At 37.2% G+C, this 20,217-nt stretch overlaps 1 protein-coding gene across 1 annotated transcript in view; it reads left to right on the forward strand.

Annotated features, from left to right (window-relative positions):
- Positions 1–17,209, forward strand: part of LOC124163427 (ubiquitin carboxyl-terminal hydrolase 8) — a 97,209-nt gene extending 80,000 nt beyond the window's left edge. The window contains exons 13-19 of the mRNA XM_046540338.1: positions 624–739; positions 8,199–8,313; positions 8,788–8,892; positions 10,291–10,545; positions 12,964–13,097; positions 14,512–14,736; positions 15,738–17,209. Coding sequence (XP_046396294.1) covers positions 624–739; positions 8,199–8,313; positions 8,788–8,892; positions 10,291–10,545; positions 12,964–13,097; positions 14,512–14,736; positions 15,738–15,840 — 1,053 coding nt within the window. The 3' untranslated portion in view covers positions 15,841–17,209. The remainder of the gene's footprint in view (positions 1–623; positions 740–8,198; positions 8,314–8,787; positions 8,893–10,290; positions 10,546–12,963; positions 13,098–14,511; positions 14,737–15,737) is intronic.
- Positions 17,210–20,217: the final 3,008 nt, after the last annotated feature.

Consider the following 20,217-nt stretch of genomic DNA (forward strand, 5'->3'; position numbering starts at 1 on the left):
TCTTATATCTTGCCAAGTCTTCAGTGAATGTATCAATTTCATTTTTTATGGGTTTGATGAGAGGCTTTTATTTTGAAATTGACTGATAATATCTAGATCTCTCCTCTGGTGTAAGTAGCTATACGTCTCCAAGCTTCAAAACAGTCGTAGGGATGAATTTAAAAGATCACATTTTCATCATACTCTCAGGGCAGTTGTCAATCCAAGTTTGTGACACCTAAATATTTTCCATTTACTTACTCAAGTTCATAATCAGAATGTACTTTAGGAACCCAAATATGCTAATGTACAACCATAGTGGTTGTACACTTATTCAGGCATCGATTAACTGTAAACAAAAATGTGATGCTCAGCAGTGCACACTGGTGAGGTCAGTGTTGTGTACAGAAAATTGATGGATAAAAATAGTAATATTAATATTAATTTCCCTTGTGGTAGCTTTAAAATGAAATCCAGAGTCATAGAAGGTTGGAGAAATTGTTAATAGGAGAATGGAGGATGAAATGTATCAACGTAGAGCTCTAACTTTTGTGTTGTTGTTTATATTGTTAACATTATTTATGCCTAAAAAAGTAGGGGCTTGATAGTGATTAAATACCATAATGGTGTAATTTTATTTTCAGGGTCGTGGCCTTACTGGACTTCGTAATTTAGGCAACTCGTGTTACATGAACTCCATCCTACAGTGCATCAATCACACGAAAAGCTTGGTGGAATATTTCTGTGATGGACAATACAGGTAAATATAAGTGCTATTTATCAGATTATCAACCAATTAAAATTCATTTATAAATCATTGATTGTTTTTGTTAGTTAATTTTTAAGATGTCAACCAAAGAAAGAGCCTTTCAAGCATATCAATGGCTATGTTCTAACAACACATATCTCAAAAATAATAACTTTTCAGGAGAGCAAAAAATAATTTTATTTTTTTTAATTGTTTATAATTTTAATTGAAATTGAAAACGAAAAATATATAAAACTGAAAAAGAAGCATGCATTTGCAAACAAAGAGTTGTTTTTTTTACTTGAATTTTATTTTTTATTAACAGTATTAAGGTCTGTTCACTTTATCTTTGCGGGTGAGCTGGTGTGGCTTAACCGAGTTGGGGTGAGAGGAGGGAAAGTTTATCTACACGTGACTTTCCCTCTTCCAATCAGCAGACGGTAGGCGTGGCCTAGCACAGTCGCTCTCAGACCTCCGTCGCGTCAACTTCGTGAATCTGCTAGCTGTGTTGCCAAATCTCGCGCGTTCTCTTGGTGCTCTTCGATTCTTCCATTTAAATCCAACTTATAACTTACTGTTCCTTATTCTTCCACATCAATCCTTTTACATCGCCTTTCCAGAAAAATTTTATTCACCTTTTGCATTCCCATCAGCACCGACTCCCTCCCTCCACCTATTCCCTATCAGTACTTTTCCGATCCCTTTATTAACAAACCCTAACCCTTTTCCTCAACTCCGTATTTACATTTGTGTATTACAACCTATATAGTTTTGTATACCTCTGATTTAAAAGATTAAAATCCAAGCGTGTTTATTGAAGGCTCCGAAAGTGACTCCGAAAATTAAGACACTGACGGGAGGGAAGACGAGGAGGTTGATTTATTAGCCACACCACTCCAGCAATAAGTACAAAATAAATTATGTAATAAAATACCCGACGTGCTACTTTTCTCCATTCTTTTTGCATCCTCATCCTCACGAATTCCCTTGCAATCCCCGTTTATCAGAATGTTACGCTTATGTATGCCTTTCACCAGCGGTCTCGCATTTAGCGGACAATATCCTGGCTTCTGAGATGGGATTATCCTCAATCCCCTCTAAATAAGTAGCTATACATTGTATGCATTGTTTTGCCGCCGGGCCAAAAATATCTGTGGCCACGTATGAGTCACACCTTTTCAGTGGGACATTAGGGTGCCTGTGTACATTTGGCAACGTTAAGGTCGCTCCTGCTCTCTCTCTCTCAGTACTACCCCTTCCCCTTCAGCGAGGCCCCTCCCCCTTCAGCGAGGCCCTCCGATAGTGTCCGGGATCTCACGAAAGCTGACCCGCAGAGATAAAATGAACAGATAATAGCAGTACATGTTAACTCAGACCAGCCAAATTTTGAGATATGTGTCGTTAAAACTTAGCCATCGATATGTCAAAACACTATTCACGTACTAGGCCTTGTTAAAAGAGAAAAAGAAATTTCTATGCTATAGCATAAAATTCCTTAGGTCATAATTTGTAGTAATAGCATTGACCTTGTAAATTACAAAGTCCAATTATGAAAGAGTTTTTTAACCCCTTCCAATTTGATTAATTTTCCGAATATTGCGCTCCTATTCTCTAAGTATTTTTTTTTCTGTGGTTCTCTTTTAAATGGAGGGTAATGAAATGATATTTTGTAATTTGTAATAAACATAGAACCGTGAAATAAAATGTGATTAATCATGAAGAACACAGCTATAGCTACTCAAATAAAATCATTTTAACCCTTCCAATGCATCATGTTTCATAAAATACGAATTATTTATGTATACTATTTATGTTTTAACATTGCTAAGCTTTCAAAATAATTATATTGTTACTCTAAATAGTGCTAAAATTAATAAAATCCGATGGCGAGATACACTCATCATTGCGCGGTTTGGCATTGAAAGTTCATGACGAGCTAGACTCGTCATTATAGCGCAACGGGTTTATATTTGGCTATCATAGCTAATGGGAGGGCATATTGAGAGAGTTTATTCCTGAAATTTAGTGCATCATTGGGGAATTCCACTGAAAATGGATGATTATGTGGTAAAAAAATATCCTTCCTGCTGAAAATTACAATGAAAGCAGTTCTTCTCTACGTGCATATTATCAGTAACATTCCAATTTGAAAATTGTACATTAATCTTGCACTCCGAACAACCCATCACCATGTTGGCTGAGCGTGACGTCAGAGTCCAGTAAACAATACGTTAACGTGGTGCCAGTAGACTAGTTGTCCCTGTTTTATAAAACCTATTTTTTCTCAACTCCTCACTGAGAAATCTTCATTAACGGAGAATAAATAAGTGGCCATGAATTAATCTACCTTCAGAATGTTCCCAGAATGCGTCTTTTCGAAGTTGGAGTCAACCATTGTGCAATACACGCACCGTAAAACTATTAAACTGTGTATTCACAACTGTTTTTCACATACCCTTCAAGTTATGAATAAGTATCATCGTAGGTGTATGTTATCGTCGTTACTGTTTTGTCATTGCTATGGAGCGAGTCTGCTTACTTGCATTTTGACGTCACAGGGCGTTCTTACTGAGCGAAAGAATTTAGTAATTTTTGCAAACTTTGAAGCTCTCTAGCAACAAGAATATTGAGAACTATGAAGTCATATTTTGCATAAGTTAATAACTTTTACTTACTTATCTAGATATGTAAAAAAAATTACCTTTTTATTTTTATGAGAGCACTCCATTATAATTTAATGCTAAAAATTAGTGATGCGTGGAATCTAAAATGAGGAAAAGACTTTGGATCCAAACCCTCTTTCTATAAAATCTGATATCTGATATGCAACATTTTTTCATCAAATCCGATGGTCAAGCTAAATTTTCGCTAAATATAAACCCTCCTTAATGTGTTCTCTGCCACTTACCAACATGTGGTCTCCCACATAATAATAATAATAATTTATTACTCCTACATTTTGTTTTTACATCTTAATACAACAAAAAATAAGAGAAGGAGCTTTCGGTGGTATTCCAATAAACATAATAATGCAGTAAATGATACGTGAGTGTTTTAGATAAATAAATTCAAAATAAATTTTCAACTGTTTCTAGCGAGAAAAGCCAGTCTTTAGCAAGTCTTAACATTACATTTGAGGATTTATTATTTTTTAATTCTAGCGGGCAGTAAATGAAATAACTTTGGCCCCATGTACAGAAACAGCGTTTATATAAAGTTAACTTGGGTCTGTTTGCTACTATAAATGACTCAGTCCTTAAATTATATTTATATTTGTCACATCCACTCGTCATATTTCCACTTCTAGCTAAAAACAATTAAAGCACTTTGAATAAATGCAAATGCCTTAGTTGCAACAAATTTAGGGCCACAAACAAGGGAAATGAGTGCTCATAGTAATTTTTAGACAATATTACCCTAATTATTTTTTTTGCAAAACGAGTGGCCTATGACTTAAATGCTAATTGTTGACGTGTCTTATGGCATCTTACAGGTACTATAATGCAGGATAAAAGTGTAATAGTAATTGAGGCCAATCAGGGTGCATATGTGTTTGACTAGTAAATTTTCTCGGCATTTTTCCACCTCATGATTTCACTTTTCCTTCTCCCAATGGATGTTTAATATTCTCTTTCAAAGTAAATTACTAACAGGTTGTTTCAGGTGAGAAATGGTGGAACCATTCCATCACGAACGAAAGGTTCTCTTCTGGTTTCTAATGAGCGCATAATACATTTCAATACTTTGCATTTCATCATTGTCAAGTGTAACTTGCAACTCTGTGACACTTGACTAAGAAGTCACAACTTCAAAACATGCCTCGTCTTCCATTAAGGGGATCCTGCCAGAGATATTTCATTCATTATTTACTGTTTACCATTACGTAGGACCTGCAAAACTGTTATTCAAATCATAATTCCATGGTTGAAACTAATCTTTGGATGGATGGATTCTATTTGGTTTGACTGAGCTATCAAAACCTTCCACCATCTGTAATAAATTATTTTATGAAAGTTCATTGCTATTTTTAGTAATGTATTGTAACACCTAATTTTGAGTGGTTTGTTTAGGTTTTTGGTGTGACGTAATACAAGCAATAATAAGCAGCAGAGGTGGAGTGAGGTAATTGTTGTGATTGTTGACGGCGCGGGAGGAAGTGAAAAGGGGGGAGTCGGATTGTGATAGTTATGGCGGACGGGTGTTCCCTTGCTCCCGAGTTTGTATTATTTAAAGTGAAATAAAATATTTGTAAGTGACGTGTGAAAATAAGAGTAATTAATTGAAACGTTACATTTTGGCGCCGCAACGTGTGGGGCACGACTTCTCGAGAGGATCGAGACCACGGAACGCCTGAGGAACGAGTCGCGTCGTAGAGAGCGGGAATTCAAGATGGCGGGAGTGAAAAAATTTTACGAACTGAAAAAGGTGGATTTACAAAGTTTGTTGAGGGATCGGGGACCGACGACCCAAGGGGCAAAATTTGAGCTGCAGGAACGTTTAAAACCGCTTTTGATAAAAGAAGGGGTAGATATAGAGACACATGAGTTTGAGATGGAGACGCAGGACCAAGGATACAGTGACCTACGGGTGCTACTAAGACAGATGCTAGAAGAACAGAAGAGTCGAAATAGAAAATGGGAAGAAGAACGGGAGAGTCGAGATAGAAAATGGGAAGAAGAACGGGAGAGTCGAGATAGAAAATGGGAAGCAGAACGGGAGAGTCGAGATAGAAAATGGAAAGAAGAACTGGAGAGGCGAGATAGCAAACAAGAAGAAAGAGAAAAAAAGTTGGAGGAGACAATGAAAAGCATCAACGAAGGGCTAGCGGCGTTTCGGCGAGAATGTAAGGGGAGAAAGGAAAAACAAGTGGAGGAAGTGCCCGGGAAGATGGCGGACGAGATAGGACAAGAATCCACCTCTAAGGCAGCTGGGCTGGATGAGGAGGCGGTCCAATGCATCGTGTGTGAGAGGGGCACGGGACCCGGCGTCACAGTGACATCCGCGGTGCAGTTGAAGGTCCCGACGTTTGATGGGAGGCATACATCAGGACCCCGTGAGGAGCGTGCGTGGAGGACGTCGGGAGGCGCGTTCCAGCACAGCCAGCAGCACGGATGGGACTCGAGGAAGTCGCAGCAGCGGGAGTGGCAGGCGTCGAGCCTGCAGAGAGAGGGACGACGAGATAATAACTTTCTCGGCGATGGATACGTTCACCGGCCGGGCGAGAGAGCAGCTGATCAGTGGCCTGCACTAAACAATGTAGCGGAGGCGCGCCAACCGGAGCGACAGCACCTTGTCAATTCCATGATGGCGGAAGGAAACAATCACATAACCGAGCTTAGATCAGCAGGAGAAAGTGACTCTGAAAAGATCGCGAGAATATTTAGGATACGTGAAAATAACGTAAGAAAGGACGAAAATCGGGTGGAGAGAAGAAGGAGGAAAGAGAAAAGGAAGAGAGTAAAATTTAAAATAGGAGATAAGTGGATTTGCTTACAATGTAGGTCTCATTCTATTGTTTTTTTTCAGTGGTGTGTATATTCAATGTCATGTTGCCTGTATTTGATTCGTGTTTGTTTATGTGTGAATGGGCTGGTGACGTAAATTGAGCCGGAAGGAAGGGGATTAGCGCGTAGGGCGGACAATGATGAATGAATGAGTAAAGTGAACAAAGAAGGGGAGTGATAAGTAAAAGAAGTGTGACAAATAGAATAATAAAATGCCAGTGTGTGAAGTGAAGTGAACTGTGTTTATGTGATGGAAAGGGGGAGTGAAGTGCTCTGGCTTTCAGCAGCATTTGAAGAGGTATGAATGTGTTTTAAAAGTTATGGTTTCAAGTGTTCATTATTTTCCTAAATATCATTAGCAATCTGGTACATTATTCATGTCAAAGCCGATGTTACATCCGATCAAATGGTCAACGAGGCATATTCTGCTAATGTGATATGACATGTGTTCCCATTGTATAAAAAAAAAAATTAATTACTATTAATTTAAGGGGAAAGTTCAAAACTGAAGGCGTTGGGGCCACGCCCATAACCCATAATACTCTATTTTTGAAGGCTTTGAAAAAGAAAATTGCATGTCATTCCATTTTCTTTTCCAATGGGGCAAATGTAACACCTAATTTTGAGTGGTTTGTTTTGGTTTTTGGTGTGACGTAATACAAGCAATAATAAGCAGCAGAGGTGGAGTGAGGTAATTGTTGTGATTGTTGACGGCGCGGGAGGAAGTGAAAAGTGGGGAGTCGGATTGTGATAGTTATGGCCGACAGGTGTTCCCTTGCTCCCGAGTTTGTATTATTTAAAGTGAAATAAAATATTTGTAAGTGACGTGTGAAAATAAGAGTAATTAATTAAAACGTTACAGTATGTACGAGGGTTGTACCAAAAGTAAGGTTCCCATATTTTTTACAAATACAAAACTTTTTTTATTGATATTAATTTTCACATCTTTGAAAAGCTTACATTTTTGCCTATTTTTTTGAGACACTTTTAAAAACACTACTCCAGCTTTTTTATCCCTAAGTTGAAGAAGTCTCCCGCCAACCCGTTGAGGAAGTGTTTGACCTCTACTTAGTATTCATCGTTGCTCTTGAAGCGTTTACCATCTAGAGTTTTGTTTCGGGGATAAAATGAAATACCCATACGTCATCTCCAGTGACGATAGAGACCAACAACTTCTTGTTGCCCCCCACCTTAAAATCGTTGAAGAAATTTGCGAGCAGTGTCAAGGCGTTGCTCCATGAGTCCGTTAGTCAGCATCCGGGGGACACAGCAAGCACACATCTTGCGATAACCCAAAGTTTGTGTTAAAGTTCTTTCAATTGTGCTGTGAGAAGCTTCAGAAATGCGTTCAACAAAGTCACAGGCAATGACCCTCCGATCTTTGAGCGGCTCACTGTTGATCTTCTGGACAATCCAAAACCGGCGGTCTTCCACTTCGTTCTTCATCGTGAACTTCCGTGCGGCCCTCAGCAAAAGCTCTGCAACATTTGCAGACGTGCTGAACGGGCATGCACTCTTCACCATAAAGTTCAGTCAGTTGTTGATGAATCTCCAATGGCGGTAACTTCCTTGTAAGGAGAAATCGGATTACTGTTCGATCCTCTCACTTGGCGATAACGGGGATCATCACTTTCATTGTTGACGGTTGCTAAGCCAATAATGAGCGACACAGTGAATCGCGAACGGGCGGACTCGAGAGTAGGGGAACCACTGCGCATAGCAATGCTGTGGGATTTAGCTTATTGTTAGCACCTTTGCTCAACATTGTAGCTCATTGGGAAACTTACTTTTGGTACAACCCTTGTATTTGACTTGTAGGCATGGATAGATTGACAAGCCCTATTTTTAGACACTTTCTTTCTCATTAGTATTTGTCTCAACTCCTTTTGTTATTACTTTCTCGGAGAAGTTTAATGAGATTAATTTGTGAAATACTCAAATGTTATTATCTTCCTTGGATTTTTCAGAGAAGATGTGAATCGTGGTACAAAGCTGCGTGGTGAGGTTGCAGAAGAAGTGGCTGCCTTAGTCCGTGCCCTTTGGAGCGGAGAATATCGTTCAATTGCATGCAGGGATTTGAAGGTTGGTAAATTGGCTGGTTCTTTGGTCTGCTACTTGTATTTACTTCGTTTTACTCATAATGATAACGGTAACCATCCCTTGTCTGTACATTGAGATTTTTTATTCCACTTAAAGATGTTCATCTCATTATAGAATGCAGAATTTATCTGCATCTCTTTGGCCAAAATTCAGTGTATTCAAATTTCTTGCTCTTTCTTAGCCACATTTCATCTCTTTTTGTAAATAGACAGTATGCGGGAGGACAGAATTAATTTCAAAAAGCTTAAATTTGCCTCTTTGAAATTGAAATAATATTATTCTTTTTTAATTATTCTCTGCTCCTCCAATGTTTCTTAGAACTATCTCATTGGCTTAGTTTGGGAAACCTTATACATATGTGTATCAGGTTCATTCTTATTTCGGAAAAGTGTGAAATTGGTGTTTTTGAATAATTTTCCTTGTATTTGTCAGTAATTAACCTCTTTGTTGTTTAAGGGAGTGGTAGGCATGCACAAGAAGGCATTTGCTGGCCATGAGCAGCAAGATTCTCACGAGTTCCTCACTATATTGATGGACTGGCTACATGAGGATTTGAATCGAGTAAGTTAATTTAGAGGCAGATAAATAACATCTTCAGTAGGGATACCATTAGTGTACTTGGATACTTGATCCATGTTCTTAAACTTGGTTGACAATTTATGTGGAGGTATTCTGAAAAATACTTAGAGTACCTTATCCACACTTAAGAAGTCTCCTTTCCAGTGGTTGAAGTAATTAAGCTTCCCCTATTACTGTTTCAATATTTTTGAAGAAAATAATATTTTCTGAAATGCATGGCCTGGAAATGGGATGTAATTGAAGTTCATATTTTTCTGCTGTATTGATGAGTAATAAATTTAGTTATTCCTTTTGTATTTCTGACTGATAAGTCATGCTGTTGAAAAGGCAGGTTTTTAACAAATTAGATGCAGCCAACACGGAAACAGTGATATTGACACTAAGAATCTTTAAGTCTTGTATTTTCTGTAACTGGAGAGAGATTGCTGAAAAAGTGCCATGCTTTTTCTCCAGGCTATAGCCTTTTTGAAAACTGTAATTTTAGATGATTTTAATCAAAATACAGCATTTGATGTTGAGAAACATGTAAAGACTGCTTGGCTGCATTGACTTTGGAGCTTTTCTATTGCTGTAATCTCAATCTCAACATTAGGGGTGGCACATATTATTCATCTTTCTGAACTAATTTTTTAATACATTGTTGAGTAACTTTCAAGTGAAGGAAATCAAAACCATTTGATTCTTTTCATGCTTTTCATCACAATAAAGCCATTGACCAATTTGAAAAATTCCTAAAAAAATAAAAACTCTTAAAGTGTTACTATATAGTGAAATACTTAGCAATCATGTGCATGATCTTTGATTTGTAGCCAAGCAACTGACTTGCAAGGCTACAATGCTCCTTTATATTACATATTTAAGTAGAAAGCCTTGCGAGTTGCACATTAATTAAGACAATTAGTAATTTAACCCTTTTACTGCCAGTCCATTTGAGGTGGGCTGTGCGAAGACTGCCAAGGATATTTTCTGGAATTTGCAACATTTCAGATCTTAAAAATTTTCAGCTATTTAATTTTGTATAATACATCTACATTTTTCCTAATACTTAAGATATATTTATATCTTATAACCATACATTGATTAATAGGGTTTACTTAAATTACAGCCGTTGAAAAGACCACAATCACGAAAAAAAAGTCAAATAATTCGGGCCGATAAATCAACCCCTGGCAGTTTTTGCTCAACCAGAAAGGGCCGATATATCAGCCCGGTGGTAGTGAAAGGGTTAAGCGGAACTCTCCTGGACTGATCACTTTAATGAATTCAACCTAGTGATTTGAAACCATAAACCATTCACATTTTTGTGAGGAAACTCATTGGGCATGATTGTAGAAGGCCCACTGATGTATTTAATTTGTTTTTTCCAATAATTTCTTCTAGGCTAGCATTCGAATGTCAAAGATTGGCAAAAATCCGTCCAATCCCCCAGCTCAGAATGCCTCTGGTCCCGAAGGTGCGGAGAGGGCATGGCACGACTTCTGCCGTCAGAACGAGTCCCTGGTTTTGCATCTTTTTTACGGGCAGCAGGCGTCAACCGTGTGCTGCCTGCACTGTGGCGAGCAGTCTGTTACGTACGAGCCATTCTCCAACCTCTCTCTTCCCATACCTCCCAACGCAACTCGGTGCTCTCTTGCGGTGAGTGTTTGTTTGGTTAACTTTAAAGATGGGTCGGTTCCACTTCATTGTTGGTTTGTTTGGGTGATGGGGTACGGGAGGTAAAAATTGAAGTTAGCAGCATGTAAATGGCAGGGAAAGTGGACAGTGCACAGTGGTCCGAAATCGGAAAAAGGCGGGACAAAAGTAAAAAATGGCGTCTTTTGAGATGTAGACTTAAAACTTTGCGCAAATACTCATAAATGATTACCAATGATGGATTTGTATACCATTTTACATAAACTTGATCCGTTGCTGAGATACAGTGGCTCAAACATGACCAATTTTTCAAAAACGCACACAATCTCGTTTTTCTCCAAAAATCTTTGATCATAAGCAGGTGGTGTTGCGGTGGTATGATTTTTATGGAATAAAAAACACAATATTCCTTTGACCAGATTCTTCGGCTGTATTGTCCATGATTTTTTTAGATTTTGGTTCACATCATCTGCTTGGTTTTACGACACAAAATAGGTTTTTTAAACAAAACTGTGAGTCAGATTGGCTGTAAGTTTGCCCTGTTGCTGGATGCCTTGGATACATCATGATCTCCAGCAGACAAAGCATTCGAAGCTATGAGTTGTCCAGATCATCTGGCTACAGGGCAAACTTGCACTCAACTGGAGTGCATAGGTCAAAGTTTCTGTAGTTTAAAAATGGTGTGCTTTTGACCTAATGATCATTGATAATTTTGGTTCCTACTGGCATCAACAAACCAGGGTTAAAATTTCGTGGTATAATTTTTATTCCTTCTGTATTTGGGTCGGGGGAACCTCAAATACTCATACTCGATGAACTCAAAAAATCAGATCTAAAGAGATAAATTTGTGGTTGAAGACACAGAACGTTGCTGCATACAAGTGGTGAGGTGGGAGTTTTATTGCCGTCCTGCAAGATGGTATGGAGTAACGCCAATTTGGCAGGAGACGTTATTTCTACTAAAGTAGAAACTTGATGAAAAGGTACCCCACAGTGCCCAAACAATCCCTTGCTCTGGTGATTTGTCATCTTGCCAGGGGTGTAGCAAATAATGTCCATGAAAGCTATTGTCAACACATTTTTGAGAGCCGGGCTGGTTATTTGACCGAAATACTTACATTTAAGAAACTTATGGATAAATGCCGAAGGATGGGCAAAGTTTTTACTGCAATTTATATCATTACTTAATTTACGTATATACCGTCAATTTTTTAGCTGTGTATTGACTCATGCAAAAATTATCGGATTGCCTGTCTTTATCTCGATGAACCACTGACCAAGCCACACTTATGTTGTGCATTTACTTCACCATACCATTATTTTAATCAGTATTACGTAAAATTCGACACGATTGAGTAATCAAAATTTTAGCGTGGTTATTCCTTGCCTTTATCATTTCTGTTGATTGCAATTTGTATGATTGACATTTGGCATGATGCTTTGCAGATACCAATTGCAATAAATAACATATCGCATTTGTTTCAGCTGATGAAAATAAGTGGAGGAATGATAACCTCCCTCGGATAATGTTTTCTTTCATTTGATGTGATTCGATGCATTATCCGTGTTTAAAAGTAATTTGCTAAGCAAGCAAAGATCTCCACTCAAAAAGCTGTTGTTTAAAAATGTTCTTTTTTAGACTTGAATAGAGTGAATATGATTTAAATAATGAGTCATTGAAGAAAAATGGGGAAATTATGGAGGACCCTGTAATAATTCATATAAAAATTAAGTATCTTATATTAGATAATATCTAGAAATAATGTCAGGAATAATATTGCCTGCGTTTTGGCTATTTTGAGTAAATAATCCTAAGCAAGTCATAAAAAAAGGTGAAACACGACATTATACCCAAAGGATGTCATTGGTGTTCTCGACCACCCTTGATAACAATTGAAGATCGAATATTTGCAACTTGCAATGCAGCAGTATTTTCCCCTAAATTATCTGGAAAACGATCGGATCGATGCAATTAACAACGTGCAATTGATAGAACATGTCTTATTAATCTCATTTCTAACAGATTGCAATCAATTACAGTGACTGAGCACATTTTCCTAAGATTGAATCTCTTGCAATGGTGGGTGTCTACTCATAAAGGACCTCATATCAACCATATTTTTTATATGCTAATCATAGGTCAATTGATGGTTCCTCTGTAATAGCTCGTTTTGATCGGGGTCTTGTCATAGGCATGTTTGCTAATGTGGTTCCCCTGTACTTGACTTTATTTCTTATACTTGAATTTATGTCTACTACTTGACTTATTGTAGTATATACTTATAATTTATGTTTCCCTAGCATCTAACAAATTCTTTCAATAATCTACGACTTTGTATCTTAGTGAATCACCCTATTGCTGGGCTGAGGAAAAACTCCATCAAGTTACAATTGGCATTATATTCTCATATTTTTTTACAGGATTGCATGGCTTTATACCTCAAAGGGGAGCACATTAGTGGTTGGAACTGTCCAAAATGCAAGGAGCCAAGAGATGCGAGCAAAAAGTTTGATATTTGGATTCTTCCTCGAATTCTAGTCATCCATTTCAAAAGGCAAGTATCCCTGTGCTCCCAAGTGTAATACTGAATCCTCATTCCTCCTCAGTGGGATAGGACCTGGTAGTTGTAAAAAAAATCCACTTGTCATATCAAGTTCTCACTCTATGGAGAGGAAGCAACATAAATGGAACTGCAAATCCCCTTGTCTGCCAATGGAATCAGAAACTAATATTTTTGTGATATCATCCAAAATTGTACCAAGAAAGAGTTAAATGACTGGCATTATTTTGTATGCCAAAGTTAATTTCTGTTTGCCTCCTCAGCTGTTTGGAAAATGTTGAGATATTGCTGCTACAGACCAGATTTTTACAAATGGGTATGGATACGAGTTTACTCTGAGGGTAAGAATAGCCTTGATGGGGCATAGATATTAAAGATTTGGTGAAATCCTATCGAATGCATGGATTCTAGTTTTGATTGAGTCAATCGATTAGAAATTAGAGTACCAGTTCTTGGTACCAGTTTTTTATGATAGTGACGAGAATTTATGATATAATTCTAGGTAGATGGTTCTTCGATGACCGAATTGAGGAAACTATTCTATCGAGTGAAGGAGTATTTTTTTAATCAACTTAAAAGTAAATTTAATGAAATTGTAGGTGATTTCAATTTTGTGAATCAGCAGATTTGGAGTTTCAGATTCAGTCTTAATTTTGGATTTGGCATTCGTCATTTCATTGGCATTAATCATTTGTTGTGAGACTAATTTTTTTTATGAAACTGCATCATGAACAAAAAATAAAATATTTTATGTCATTAAATGTTGAATTATATGGTAAAGTTCGCTTTTGTGTTGCATAATTTAATATGCAACCAGTGCCGAAAATAACATTACCTCAAGAAATATTAAAATATTCTGCTGAGGGGGAGATATTCTGAAAATTATGAAAGTTTGATTACAATTTATAATTGTGTTTAACGTGAGACTTTTTTAATCTTATGACAAGGACATCAATGGGGGAGGAGCCCAGGATGACCCCAAAACAAGGGAAATGTTTTCTCGTCCAATCATACTTGCTATTTTAATTTCACTTTTATTTTAAGTATAGAATATCATGGGTTTCCTCAGCATAAATAACTTAACCTAACCTTGGCCCTCCCCAAACATATAATCTATTTATGACACTGTCTTTTAATGTGTTCATTTTGTCAGTTTTTCAAGTATATGCTGTTATTGTGGTAGCAAATTGGGTTGGCCAAGTTCTTGACTTAGAAATGGCACGAAGGGAGTTGCAATAAGTATTATTAATTTGAGACTACTTTTGCATGTTAACTTCATGGAGTGCATGTTTTTAACTTACACCACCTTTGAAGTATATTGCTAATAAGTATTTCAGTTACTGTAAGAATTCAGTGAATTTTTGGTTGTAAAAGAGAGCATCACAGTGAGAAGTGAATCCTCTTTCAGGTTTACCAGTGATGGTTGGTGTCGGAAACGGCAGACAATGGTGGACTTTCCCTTGGAAGACTTGGATGCATCCCAATGGGTTGGCTCTGAGGTAATCTCGTCGGGATACAATCCTACTCGAAGAAGAAATTCTGTCCTTTACAACTTGTATGGAGTGTCCAACCATTATGGCACAATGGACGGAGGCCATTATACTGCTCACTGCAAGAGTAGCACTTTCAATAAGTGAGTATAAATTATTGTCAATCGTATTATTGGTTTTTCCCTTTTTTTTTTAAATACAATGCAATCTCTGCGAGATAATGCCATGAAGAAACTCAATTCAATGTCAAATGCAAATGGCAGAAAGGAAAACACAAAATGTTATTATCATTGGTATAGATCTCTAACGATCTTAGGTAGCGTCATAGTAACCATAGTCAGGGTCTTAGTTTGAAAAAACACCATTCTCAGGAAGAAATGGAAAGAAAGGAAGCATTTCTGTCTTCTGAAAACTGTCGCAAAGGGGCAAAATCAGCAAGTTGGTGAACTTGCTGATTTTGCACCTTTCACAAATTCGCAGCAAAGGGTGTGAAAATAGACTGGTGGCAGCAGTGTAGCCTGCTTGCACCCACGTCTAGTTCAGGTCCTAGCCATTAAGCGACAGTGTAGCATTTTAACAGCACTTGGTACTAAATTTACAAATTTTGCCAACGAAAAGGCAAATTTGTGGTTTAAATATCATAAAAGTCTAGTCATTGCGCCTATGTTGCATTTATTCACATGCATCGCATCAATATGGCATATGCGATTTTCATGTAACATTAACCATTGTGCAAAGACTAGACATTATTTATGAAACAGTAGGCATCATTTTAGGAGTTTGTAGCAGAGAGGGTAGAGTGTTGGGCTGCTGACTGAAGGGTCCCAGGTTCAATTCTTAGGTGAATCCTTTGGACATTCCAAAGAAATATTTGGTTATAGAAGGTCGCCAAGGGAAAGAAAATGAATAAAATTCATGTGCCTGTGGTTTAGTCTGGGTTGAGATTTACGCTCACCTATCCAAACCATCCTTACAGAAGGAATCAATTAGGAAAGTCCATGTCATCCATTTTGTAAACAAATATCATGTACTAGTGTATAACTTTGGTGTGTCTATTGGGAAATGCAGTGATTTTCTAATGGTCACACTAAATTAAAAAGATGCATGATGGACTTTATCTTTATTCTATTTTTATTCCTTTCAGATGGTTCAAGTTTGATGATCAAGACGTGTCGGAATTATCTCCCAGTGATGTCGTTTCACCAGCTGCATACATATTGTTTTACTCATCTGTGGATGTCAGCTGAAAATTCCCAAGTGCTATACATCTGTGATAGTTTTTTCTCCTCCCTGCTCTCCCATTCTGTGAGAGTTATGTCAATGGAAGTGAATGTTGAGTCAATGCATTTAAGAAGTGTAAATTTGTCTAGCCTTTCTGCTGAAAAGTTTTTATGATGCCTTAACATGTCAAAGGCTTGTTGATGTGAGTTTAGCTAGAATCTATTTCTACAAATATCTGGTTTTATTTGCCAGTATGTGGCTGAGAAGCTCAGGTTTCGATATATTGTGTACTCCCCATTTTGTCTCGAGCTGTGGAGAAGTCTGTGTTGTGAATGTAAATAAGTTTAACTTATGAGTCTGCTGTTTTACTTTTGTAAAACCTGTGTGCTGTGATATACAGGCAAATAAGGAAGCTTACAAATTGCCACATTTATAACAATTGTGACATGGAATACTATGGGATACTCCTCCCCTTGTAAACAGATATCTACTAAATTTGGTGTATCTTTTCGTGCATATTTATTTAGTGAATCGTTCTGCATATGAGAAAAGTGTGTAAACTATATCCTTGTGCCTTACTCTTTTCTGAGTTTCAGAATTTTTGAAAATTGTATACTTGGTAAGGTCAACTTATTGTTATGTCATCGAAGACTGTTAATTACATCACTGTTTTTTTTCTCAAAATGAAACAATATTTCCTCAGAAATGTCATTTATGTATACCTCAAATTATATCGAGGAAATGATATTTCTACAAAAATATTTGAAGGGTTAATGTGTGTTGATTTTTTGTATATGTATAAAATGTTGTCTTGTTAATAGTAAATGCAATCAAGTATTTGTGAAAATTTTAGGTTCGCTATCATATGGGACATCGATTATATCAATTTTAATTTATATTACATGCATATGTTTAAATTTGCTCAATTGACTTTTTTTGGCTTACATTGTGCTATGAGGTAGAATTTCAATGATAAGGGAGGAAGAATTACCCAAGGTTCCTATGACATGAGCATATTTTTTAAGAATATTGTCTGCAGTTGGCTCAGAAGAGAGCTTGCATACAAGAAATATTATATTACAGTGGTGCTGGAAGTAATTGTGGTGCCATGATCGTTTTCATTGTCTTGACTCCAGTTTTATAAGGTCTATAGCTATTCTGTAGGCACATCTTACATACATTTGCACTTTACATTTCATCACTTTATTTCAGTTAACAGTGATGAAGTTTAATTTCAAGGAGTCATGAGCAACGACTAGTGTTGTAATGTTTTAGCATTCCAAACTAATATATATAAACTGGTAATGAGATTGTTATGCAATATTATTCCTGTGTCACTTGTAAATATTTTCCTAATACTTGAAAGAATAAATATAGCATATTCTTTGATATAAATGTGTTATTTATCTATGGTTTCTAATCAGTTTACTTTGCAATGAAAGCATTGCATCTTTTTGTGGATGACATTTAAGGCTAAGGTAGATAACTCTACTAGGGGCCTGAGGCCAGATATATTTCTCTTGACATTATTGGCTGAAATAACGATAACTCAGATGTGAAGGGCAAAGAAAGGCAGATCAGTTAAAATTATAAGACAGGAAAGGATGAGTGACTTGAGGGAGAGAAAAGTGTGGTAGGAATTAACCCCTCAAGCATGACTTTAAATGCCTGTGGTCCTTCTCTCAGCGTGTACGACACAGCGTTTGTGTTCTCTGATTGCCGTCCCTCAAGCGTGCACGACACACCATAGGCATCTGAATGTTTCATTAGGTATTCCTATCTCTGAAGCTTCCATATATGTATGTACTTTTAGTGAGTATATATGTGAAACACATCTGCCTGCTATCGTTCTGTGCCCCTGTGTGCTATGTTTTTGCATTCTGATATCTTTTAGAATATTCTTTTCTAGCTGATGTCAGGAAAGAGAAGCTTCCTCTAGGGTCAGCATCTGGTGGATGCTAATGAAAGATATCCTTCCACTCAAGCTCTGGTTTATGTGCTTTCTTAGCGATTGTGTGTGACATGTGGGGATGCTGAATGCTTTTGTCTGTGGTTCATTATCATCTGCTTCTCTGCCTCATTGTTTCCTTCCTCTTTCATCAAGGCAATGATAGTGTAGGCATGGACCGTCGAGGCATTGTCACTCAACGCCTCTCGGAGCCTCAAAGACCGGCCAGCAGCCCCACATCTTGGTATCTTATTTACGACGTTTGAGGCTTAGGGTTGGGGTGTTTTCACCCCTACGTTTGCTTTGATGATTCTTTTTATTTTTTTCTGCCTTGGGTCCACACCATATCTGTACCCCTCTTATGTTCTATCTAGCCCATGGCTTCTAGCTTGCGTGAGTTGTGCAATGAGCAAGTGCTTGACGCTTTGGAAGAAGAGAGCACAGAATGCTCAGATACTACTTCGGAAATTACAATTGGATACTCTCTAGATCCCAGTTCTGAAGAGAGCTAAGAACCTTTTCATTTTTCTGTGAATTTTCAAGAAAATAATTGGCAAGAGATCAACAGTGCTGACCCTCCTCAACCTTTTGTGTGTGGATTAGTCGGAAAACAAATATTGCCTGTTCTGTGTATAGATGATCCCTTGGCATACTTTGAGTTATTTTTTGATGATGAAATAATTTCAATTATAGTGACTTAGACAAACCGCTACGCAGCACAGTTTCTTGCTCGAGAGAAAGAGAAAATTACGAATTAAAAAAATCGCGCTTCCAATAGTGGGTCCCCACAACTCTGCGGGAAATAAGGGTGTATTTAGGTCTTCTGATGTTGATGGGAATAATTCAGTAACCAAGCCTCAGAATGTATTTTAGCAGAAAGCATTTATTAGAGACTTCATTTTTTCCCAATGTAATGAGTGAGCAAAGGTTTTCATTGCTCACCAAATTTCTCCATTTTAGATAATATGTACCAACGAGGAAGTTGTAAAAAAGGATCCAAAACAGATAAAATTTTACCAATTAGTCAATATTTGAAAAATAAGTTTCAAAAAGTGTATAAACTAGGTAAGGAAATCAGTGTGGATGAGTATTTGTTATTGTGGAAAGGTGGACCATCGTGGAAACAGTATATTCCCATGAAAGCTTCCAGGTTTGGGATAAAATTGGTTGAACTTTGTGACTCCGCAGGGTATTTATGGAATTTTATTATTTACTGTGGCTCAGGGACAAAATTGGGCTGTGATATCACAAAGGACAAAGATATTTTTTCAACAAAAGTTGTTCTACGTTTGTGTGAGAAACTATTACTCTGATAGATGTGTTTATAAGTGTGGGAAATTGGTTGCTTTGAAGTGGAAGGATAAACGCGATGTTACATTGCTGACTACAAAACATTCAGATGAAATGCAACCCGTAAGTTGAAAGGGCAGGCTTGAATGTGTAAATAAACCTATGTGTGTAATAGAATATGATAAATATATGGGCTGCGTAGATTTAAAAGATCAACTTCTAGAATTGTTCTTGCTGGAAAGAAAAAGGACAAAAGTGTGGTACAAGAAATTATTCAACCAATTAGTTAACATGGCTGTGTTAAATGCGTTCATTTTATAACGTAAGGCTGGTAATAACATAACATAGTATTCAGAATGAGCTTAGTGAACAAAATACCCAGACAGCACATTTGTGGTAATACATTTGTATTACAATTGTAATACAGTGTCAAATGTCCTCTATTACAATCGTATTACAATTGTAATACAGTGTCAAATGTCCTCTATTACAATCATATTACAAATTCCCTTGTATTTTGCCTTTGTATTACAACTGTATTACAAATCATCTGTATACAAGACGTTTGAATACAACTGTAATACAGTTGTATTACAAAAATCGGTACAATTTGTAAGGTTACAGAAGATTTACCATTTGTATACAAATGGTTGTGCTATCTGGGTAATAGCTAAGTATCACGGACAGAATTTAGGACAGCAAAAGGATGGCCCTCGGATATCGATACGGAATGTACACGATTGACCGGGCTGCATTCTGTTCAACAAAACCTGCAAACTGAGTCATTTAAGGTTGAAAGAAGAAAGTGTGTTGTGTGCTCAAAAAAGGAAAGAGAAAAGAGACCAGATATAGATGCCCAGGAACACCCTAACTCTGCTTAGAACCCTGTTTTGAGCAGTATCACACTCAGGTCAACTATTAACCATCGGATAAAGGGAGCAGGAAAAAGTAAATGACTCTGAAAATTTAAGTACGTATACATAATTATAAAATTTAAGCAATTGTTTATAGAATATTTTTTTTTGGAAATTTGGATAATGATAGCGTTGCAAAATGTATTTTACTTCATGTCTGCTCAAAATCTTCAGTGCCTCTAAATTATAGCACCCTGGGTGGTTTAATTACCTACGATTAAAGCACTATATAGGAATGGAATAGCAAGGAC

Source organism: Ischnura elegans, chromosome 8 (assembly GCF_921293095.1).
Source record: "Ischnura elegans chromosome 8, ioIscEleg1.1, whole genome shotgun sequence".
Taxonomy (NCBI): Eukaryota; Metazoa; Arthropoda; class Insecta; order Odonata; family Coenagrionidae; genus Ischnura; species Ischnura elegans.